Below are 9,547 nucleotides of genomic sequence, written 5' to 3'. Positions count from 1 at the left end.
CTTGAAAATATATGTATGAATGTGGTGATTGCTAAATTTTCGTTCAACTCAATTTTGGCCGTGTGGGAGAAGCTCATTATCTGTAACTAATTCCATTTTACTCAAAAAAAATTATAGGAATTAGCTAATTAATAATATTCCAAACATGATTAAAAATCTACTTTAATTGTGACTTTAATTAAGATTATCAGTTACATGATTTACATCAATATTTAATTTTTATTAATTTATTAAAATTAAAAATTAAAAATGTATTTAACTCGGCTCATTAAAGAAATAATAATTTATTTTTATTAATATTAATATATTAAAAAAACGGCTATTTTTTCTTTATAAATTTATTACAAAACAAGCAATGACTAATAAAAAGGAGAATTTATTTTTATTTGTCCGTGAACAAGAAGCTTTTCCCAATATTTTGGATAAAAACAATCATCAATGATTTGATTGATAGTAATTTTCGGGACATTAATTTATTTGTTTAAAGGATATAACGGTTTTCTTTCACATGAGTAACTTTTATTATTATCGACAAGCCATTGTAGGCCCAAGTCCTGTCACATACAAGCCGTACACAGTGCCTACTTTTGCGCAAACCATCTTTCATAGAAGCCACGTAACTATAGCATTCCAAACCCAATAAGACAGAATCAGCTAAATCCAAACCTTCGAAAACTACATGAAATTTCTATGATTTAACTCCTTTGTTTCTTCTCTTTTTAGAAATTCGGCAGCTTCCCTTGGCACTTTTGTGCCTTATATAGCCACGAGAGGACTTGTCAGAAGGAAACCAACAAAGTAAATGCCTCAGTCTTTTTCCAATCCATGATGCATTATTCCATTCCATCAAGGCATCTACCACTACCACATCAAAGTTGTGGCCTTGTGGGAAAAAATATTAACTTGTGTTTATAAACATGTAATATAACAAACCTATGGTCTTTGTAAGACAAAAAAAGGATGTAATGATTGTGCGTGAATGCATGTATCGATTATCATGTTATGATCCCTAGGAAAACTCTAGCATCCCAATTCAAAATATCTCAAAATTTATTATAAGATCCAAATTAGGGTACAAGGATAATCGTTAAACACCTAATAATCCAACTTGCATCTAGATTTAATTATGTGTGTGTGGGTCAACTCTTTGGACTACATGGCTAGCTCACGGCATCTTCTTGCTTTCGTTGTTTGTTACTTTTTCGTGTTTGGATTTGTCAGTGGCATGCAGCAGTCCAAAACCGAAGAAAGTACCAAATTTTTATGTCTCATGAATGAGAGGAAAATGCTAACCTCACGAGTCATTATTATGGCCATTTTGTACCTTCGTTAGTCACACTACAAGAGGTTCCCCGCACCTTCCACGAAAGAGTAACCCCTTTAGACAAGAAAATTAAAATCAGCCTCCAAATTGTTCAAGCAAAAATAGTGCCTAGCAACAACCCTTCCCGTCTCTTCGACCCTTTACAAAAAAAAACACTAATTTTTCCTTTACAAAAACCTTCGTCTGTACCAGAAATTGTCAATTTCTCATCAACCAATCCATCACTCTTTCCTTCCATTCTTCATCTGACTATATAAATGCACATACCCAGATTAACAACTTCCCCACAAAAAAAGTTCCTCTCTTTATTCTCACTATAGAGCCCAAACTCCATTCCTTTTCTTTCTTTTTTAGTCACAAGTGTAGTGTTGCATTGAGAAATTAACTAAGACTAATTAACCAATTAGCACCAATGGCGTCGAAGAAGAACACGGTTGTTTTTGAGGACTACTTCCCTGCAATGATGGAGAAACTGGGCACTGAGGGGTTCATGAAGGAGCTGACAAACGGATTTCAGTTGCTGATGGACAGAGAGAAGAAGGTGATAACGTTTGAGAGCTTGAAGAAGAACTCTGCATTGCTTGGGTTGGAAGGGATGAACGATGATGAGTTAAGGTGCATGCTGAGAGAAGGTGACCTTGATGGTGATGGTGCTCTGGATGAGATGGAGTTTTGCACCCTCATGTTCAGGTTGAGTCCTGCTTTGATGAACAACTCCAAGGAACTTTTGGAGGAAGCCATATACCCTTTTCATTAGTCCTTTTTTTATCCATAGAATTTGCAATACTGACGCGTTTTGCTCAACCAAGTAAGTTAGATCCCTTGATCTTTTCTCTTTTCTTTCTATCATTTTCTTTGTCCTCTTTTCACTCTCACTCAGCTCCTTAATCTTGTGTGTTCTAAGGTGGTTTTCATTTCTTGTTTTTGGTTTCTTTTTTAGTATTTTTTTTATGGAGCTGTTCTGTAGTGTGTAATTGCGGATTTCTGGTTAGTTGGTTGAAGTCTTATTCAACAATGCCATGCCACATATTAAGTTATTACTATTACTCTTTATTTTTGTCTATCAGGTTGCCTCCTACCATACGCGGTAAGCTATACATGCTGTTATGCATCAATATAGGCATCATAATATATTAAAAAAAAAAAGCATTGAAACAGCAATGTGGATGCTCTAACTCATGCTGACCTTTAATAAGCAACATTAATAAGCAATTTATTGTTGACTAAAAGTCCAAAACAGTCTAATTTATGTGCTGGGAATAATGGAAACGTTGAGATTTCATCAGAGCAAGAAGTAATCCAGGGGCAAATAAAGTAGCTTAAAACAGAGCACGTCAAGTGAAGGGAATTATCTATACGGAGATAATTTCATTTTCACCTGTTATTTGCCAAACCAGGGATTTTTTAGTGTAGTGTTACCATAACTACTTTATTCAATAGTGGTGTACCAATATCTAAATAATGCAATTATATAGATTAACTGCGGTGTATCAAATTGATTATACAAATGGACACCACTCCCACCCCCAATTTAGAAATCCAAGTGACGATGCCTTAATGATGGAGTAACTGATTCTTTTTTCATATTCTCCCCTTGGCCTGGACGGCACACAAAAGTGACAAATAGTCATATAGTCCAATATAGAATTATATTGCATATACAATATTTTTTATAATACTTTTTCACAATATTAGATATGAAATTAGTCCAAAAGTTAGTTAAAAACTAAAAAGTTAATTAGAAGTTAAAAGATGAAAATTGATAACTAAAAGATGAAAGCTGGTAGCCGAAAATTAAAAAGCTAGTTTATTAAATTATAATTATTCGACAAAAGTAGTTGTTAAAGTATTTATAAAATATAAAATAACTAAAAAAATAATAAAATTATGGTTTATTTAAAAAGGATAAACAAAAAATTTGACAAATATAATAAGAAAAAAAAGGAAAAAAATATTTTTTTAAGTAACGTTTAAAAAAATGTTAAAAATTATTAAAAAAAACTTATTTATCAAATAAGCAAATAAATTTTTTTATTAATAAAAAAATTAAAAATTAATTAAAATATCTTAACGAGCAATCATTATGTACCTAAATGTTATCATAACAATCTTTTCTTTCCACGATAATATTTTAAAATATCATTATATTATTTATACACGAACAAAAACATTTATGGTCCGTTCCGTAGAGATGAAAAAATAGAAAGGAAGTTAATTGAAATGAAAATTTTGAATTAAGGTATAAAAGTTTGAATCTCATCATTATTTATCTCATTTTTCACTCTCTTTTTGTCCAAACAAATCCACCCTTAAGGAAATGATGAGTTGATGACCCCATCGTAAAGGAAAAAAACGGATTTGGCAAATAAGCTGAAGATATTTGGCTTCGCTATCGCCATAAATGTCAGTTGAACGTAGAAGCGTCTTAAATACGCTCCACCGCATAATCAAGTTGAGGTTGAGGGTTTGGGACACCGGATGAACATGAAACCTAACAAGTTAACAAATGACCAGAGTCCCATTTAAGCAGAGATTCACTATATGCCTCTGAACTGATGGTGACTGTTTTAAATAACTGAAAGTTCACCACACTTTTCCCTTGGTTTGAATTGGATTATTTTCTATATTCCTTTTTTTTTGGTGGCGGGGGGGTCAAAACTCAAAACTCCTGCCCTTATCTAAAATTTGAAGCTGTCAAAAAAGTAAATGAGTAAGGTCATGAAAAATGAGAATATGGGAAGAGTTATTCATAACCATACAATCGCAATGGATAGTCAAGATTGGATTCAAATAAAACAATCTTAACCATCTATAATTAAGTCAAGATTAATTATCCAACCTATCAATATATAAGTCCCCTATAGTCATCAAAGAGCTATATTATCCATAAGTTCTACACGGTAATGATAAAATGATCATTTGTGCAATATTATTGTGTAACAAATGAGCACACATGCAAAACAGAAACTGCCATTGCCATTGCCATTGAGATAATGCACGTGCTTCATTCTACAGAAGCTACAAGGAGCCATGCTATTACACTAATCACTAAACCCCCATGGAGAGATATTGAGAACAATGAAATCATGGATAACATGTAAAGCAGCAAACATCAAGCTGGGTTTTAAATTGTTAGCGTGTTAATGTTGACGTACTTTGTTGATCAATCTCTTCTAAACAGGTAACGTTCAAGAAAATTGACCATTCAACATTAACAAGGTACAGACCACACATGTCCTATAGCAACCGGGCTGAGTGCAGAGCTGTTGCGGCTCCACACCACCACCAAAAAAGTAACAAAGAAAGGGTCTTTTCCCCAAAAAAGTCATCATTTTGGATAGAGGATGTCATAGTGACCAGGACGATATAGTAGTGTGATGAAAGGAATGTTCTTTTCAGAGCTGCAACTAGCATTTGGGAGATCACCAGCCACTGGCATGAAATCATGATGATTTACACTGACACCACCAGTATCACTTGAGCTGCGGTCAAGGTACACAACACGGACTGGAATGCCCAATGCATCTGAAAGGGCAGTAATGTGCACATGGTCGCTCTCTTCACCCATTGGTTCAACAGATGATTTGCAAAACTAAAAAATAAATAACATGATATTAAAATCAGAACACAGAGACCGTGGACAATTTTTCAACAATAGAGCTAATAGTTGTTTTCATTTTTGCCAGATTAACTTAACAACTAACAAGCAACTTTTTGAAGGATTATAAAAGTTCTCAACATTGAACAAACCTGCTCGACCGTTGTATTAGTTAAGCCTAGTATGAATGGTTCAAAAAATTCTGTGCGCTTTTGTATTGCGGCAGAGGTAACAAATCTGAAGAACATAACGACTGACAAAACAAATTTGTCAAGACATGTGGAAGAAATGAGATCCAGGCATTTAGGGTAGATTTTTAGTCACTCACCATAATCAGATACTGACTGATCTCGGCTTCTAAGAACAAGCTCTTCATGACTGTGATCATATCAATAAAAAGGTCATTCAAATAAAACCCCAGGGCAGATAGAAAAACAATAAGAAAATTAGATAAACAGTAAATTGTGATAATTAAATACTATTGGAGCATATCATGCTTGTGGTTCATGATTGTCAACCCAAATTCTTGGTGAAGGAAAAAGTTAACACCTTATGGAAGTCTCTTTCCCTTGAATAACAGATTCCAGCTGCTCAAGGAATAACTGAAATTTTTTACAACAATAGAATTAATCAAAAGTAAATTTATATATACCCTTAGATTATGAATAAAGTTGTATGTATGAGCTTTCTAACCTCTGGAAATGCCTCTACAGATTTAGAATTAGTACAAATAGAAGAAAAATATGCCAAAAATATTTCCAAATTCTTCCCCTTAGTAGAAAATTTTCTATAGACTGAACACAGAATATTGTATGATTTCCCCAATTATTTGAACCAGAAGTTTTTATTTCCCTCTTTAGTCAATTTTCATTCATTGGAAAATTACAACTTAAAAGAAAAGCAAGAAGTTGAGAATAGCTTCCAGTGCAACAAAAATAAAAATAGACCATAGCTCCAATCTATGTAAACTGTAAAGCACTTTGTCAGGTCCATAGGCATATCTGTTCAGGGCCCAGACTTTGCAGCTTCTATTGAAGTTGGTTTACTTTTTCGTATATGATTTTATAAGATATCAAGCTCACAGTGATTTGAAAGGGAAAGAGAAAAGAATAAAGAAAAGGCAATGATGATTATTGAAGATGGTAACTAGCTATCACATGATAATTAAGTCAGTCTACTTCATTTTAGTTTAATTTTGGGGAAACATTAAAAGAAAAAATGAGTTCAAATTTATTCCTACACAAACAAACTTACATAAGGATTATATAATGTGGTAATTCTGAAGACATGAATAGAAGTAATCACCCAATTCTCATACGACTAACAAGACTGTTAAGGAATTAAAACTGGAAAGATGAAAAATCTATTCAAACATTTCCCATTGTTTAAGGGCTTAATTTGTAGATATAAAAAGTATTGATAGCTACTTTCAACTACCACAATTTTTAGGAGAGATTAGTTCATGCACACAGTGCAATATCCCTATTTCCAAAAATAGCAATCAAAAGTATTTTTCAAATGTTAGTTGCGTGTAGTCCATTTTGCCAAGAGAATATTAAAATGTTAATAAATATCCCACGAGGATAAGGAATTGCAGTAGAAAAGTTACCGCAAAAAAATCTTCAAAAGTCAAGTCTGCATAACCCAAGGTCTGCAGTGCTTTTCTACTTTTTTCAACATTGGCTTGGATACGATCAACTTCTGCTTGGTCTTGACATTTCATAACATGCTCCTGAGAAAAAAAAAACAAAGAAAGTTTATGACAATCTATCATTGACCAAAATTATTAGAATATTTAGTTTCATACTCCATAGACCCCAAAATAGCCATCCAATGTAAGCAAAGGATATGCTTTTAAGCTAGATAAACCAAGACATACAAGATATGAAAACATAAAGCTTCGAAAGAAGCAGTTTCCATCTCCTCGAGTACGACGAATGGCAGCGTATTGCTCATCAAGCACCTGCATTAAGGGGAATAAGAAGGGAACTCAACAAACATGATAAGATGAAAGGAGAAAATAAAGCAAAAAATTAAACAGAGCTTAGAGGTTAGCAAACCTTTATTTTCTCCAGCAAGATAGGACTGCCTGATTTATATTCAGCAGCTAAGCTACTCAGTGGTTCCTGCCAATTTGTCACATGAAATCATTGTCCATACACTCATTATTGAAATTATAGTCCACCCCCTCCATCCCCAAAAGAAGTTGCAAAGAATAAAAAGGGACACAAAGTAATGCAATTTGAATGTAATGACTTGTGGTACTTTCCTCAAGCTCATATTCAAATAGATCAAATTCAGATCTTCAAGAGAGGGAAGTTATTAGCACTATACCCAGTAAACCAACTAAACCTAAATCGCTAGGTAAGAAATGAGAGAAGTTTCAAAGAGTTATGCACTAAGCCTTGCCTTGTCGCCCACAAATGGAACTTTCTTAGCCTCTTCAGACTGAATTGTATACTGCTGCTGCATTATGTCATCGTCCCCAAAATTGGTCCACCCATCAATTTCAGACCCTACAGCAGTCACACTCTTTATTTCCCCATCTTCCACAACAGCTTCTTTACTCTGCATTTTTCTCTCAAAAAAAGTTCAATATTTTTTACTATCCACTACTTTTCAGAACAAGCAACAACCTATTCACGAATTGTACAACCCTGCCAAAAATAATATCCGTTCATGTTAGTCTCAGAAACACTGTTAATATTTCACTGATGAAATTCAATTGAACTCATACCTCGGCGGCAACCATAATCTTAGGAATTTAAAGTATAGCAACAACATTAACAAAAATTGAATATATTGGCAATCAAAATCCAGCAATCGTTTATTTCCGTCACATCACAAGATGAATAAATTGGCGCACGCGGCAACATTAACATACAAACTATGGAAATTGAATAGAGACTAACCGGAAATTGATTGCATGGGCGGTGTTAGGAAAACCCTTTTCGGAGCAGCAACTGCAAATGAAAAGAGAATAAAAAACCACAGTGAAATCTGCTTCAATTCGCATTGAGAAATGAAAAAAATAAAAATAAAAAGAGCACGAAAAGGGGAATGTTTAACGGAACCTATGGTAGTTACGATGAGAACTGAAAAGAGAAACCCCACAATCTAGGACAGTGAGGTGGAAGACTGAGATCAGTAAAAGCAAATCCCTAAATTCCCAACAGATGCGAAACGCATAAGCGTTAGCGTTTTATAGTGCACGGCGCTGACGGGTTAATTAATTAGAAGATTTTTATAAGTTATAGTAATTAATAATTAATCGTACATAAATATATTTTTTAAGGAAGTGTATTGGATTGAGATTTTGAGAGAATATTTTGACAAAAACAATCTTGAAGATTTTAAAAGATTATGTGAGATTGTATTGATTTTGTGGGATTTTAAAAGATTTTTTTTAAAAGACTTTTTAGAATCAGGATTCTTAACCCAAGATTTTAATGGATTTCTAACACAGATTTTTAAGATTTCAAAGTACTTTATGGATTTTTAAGATTTTGAAAGATTAATACATTTTAAACAAAAAAATAACGGAAGTTACAAAAGTGAATGAAAAAGATGATAAATAAATTATAATGTTTGAATAAAGAAAATAAAAACGATAGAAATTTTAAACCTTTTAATAACAAAGTCATTATTGCCTAAAAAAATAATAACAAAGTGATTCTCACTTCATGTTCGCCTAATTATTAGCATTTCTTCTCATATATGAACCTATATTAGTCCTCCATATATTAGCATCTTCTCGTTCCTGCTCTTGTGTTTGAACAATGGGTTCATAATACACTAACAAGTGTCTTAAGGGCACATGTTAGCATTTTCCATAAAAATAATACTCATATATCATAAAATCATTTAAAAAAAACTATTAACAAAATAACAATAATAATAACACAATAACAATTAAAAAATTATTAACACAATAATAATAATAATAACACGCTGTCAAAAAAATAATAATAACACATTAATAATTAATATTTTAATAATAACACAAGAAAATAATAATAATAATAATGGACGTTGTAAAAAAAACAAGTTGAAGAAACAGAAAAAAAAAAAAGTTTTTTATTTTGATTTGCATATACAGTACTAAAAAAAAGCAATATGAAATCTTGATGCATATCAATTGTCATTCTTTTGATGCATATTCATTGCCTGGACGTTGAAAACAATATGAATACGAAATCTTGAAGCATATACAGCACCCTTTTCTTTTGATTTGCGTAATATACATATAGTATGAACAATATTGACTATCGATTGTCATTAAAAAGTAGGTAAAATTGATTGAAAAGTTGTAAGAGAATAAACCTGGTAGTGGTTTGTGTCTTGTTCGGCAGGAGAAGAAAAAGTCTTTGGAAGATTATGAAAAGTCTCAAGGGTTTGGGTGAGATTGTTGGAGGAGTATTTTATGTGTATTTCTAACTAAAAAGTCTCTCAAAATCCATTCCACAAAAGAATCCATCAAAATCTATTTACTTTTGAATACCAAAAGACATTTTAAAAGTGGTAAGAAATCTCAATTGAATACCAACAGATTTTGTTGCCCTGAAAAAAAAATCTTTATTGTCTTAATTGAATACCACAAGATTTGTTTATATTTTATAAAAGTC

General features: G+C 32.6%; 2 protein-coding genes across 2 annotated transcripts; one reads left to right on the top strand and one right to left on the bottom strand.

Annotated features, from left to right (window-relative positions):
* Window positions 1-1,335: 1,335 nt before the first annotated feature.
* LOC100306210 (calcium-binding EF-hand family protein) lies at window positions 1,336-2,363 on the top strand. The gene has a single exon (NM_001248529.3). The coding sequence runs from the start codon at window positions 1,737-1,739 to the stop codon at window positions 2,079-2,081; it is 345 nt and encodes a 114-aa protein (NP_001235458.2). The 5' UTR covers window positions 1,336-1,736; the 3' UTR covers window positions 2,082-2,363.
* A 1,693-nt stretch (window positions 2,364-4,056) lies between these two features.
* LOC100787261 (ubiquitin thioesterase otubain-like) lies at window positions 4,057-8,100 on the bottom strand. The gene is made up of 10 exons (NM_001255191.3): window positions 7,997-8,100; window positions 7,835-7,885; window positions 7,332-7,579; window positions 6,983-7,048; window positions 6,802-6,885; window positions 6,532-6,654; window positions 5,472-5,524; window positions 5,251-5,300; window positions 5,075-5,175; window positions 4,057-4,916 (listed from the first exon to the last, which is right to left on the bottom strand). The coding sequence occupies exons 3-10, from the start codon at window positions 7,494-7,496 to the stop codon at window positions 4,653-4,655; spliced, it is 906 nt and encodes a 301-aa protein (NP_001242120.2). The 5' UTR covers window positions 7,497-7,579; window positions 7,835-7,885; window positions 7,997-8,100; the 3' UTR covers window positions 4,057-4,652.
* Between the last annotated feature and the right edge of the window lie 1,447 nt (window positions 8,101-9,547).

Source organism: Glycine max, chromosome 13 (genome assembly GCF_000004515.6).
Source record: "Glycine max cultivar Williams 82 chromosome 13, Glycine_max_v4.0, whole genome shotgun sequence".
Taxonomy (NCBI): domain Eukaryota; kingdom Viridiplantae; phylum Streptophyta; class Magnoliopsida; order Fabales; family Fabaceae; genus Glycine; species Glycine max.
This window is presented reverse-complemented; position numbering and strand designations above follow the sequence as displayed.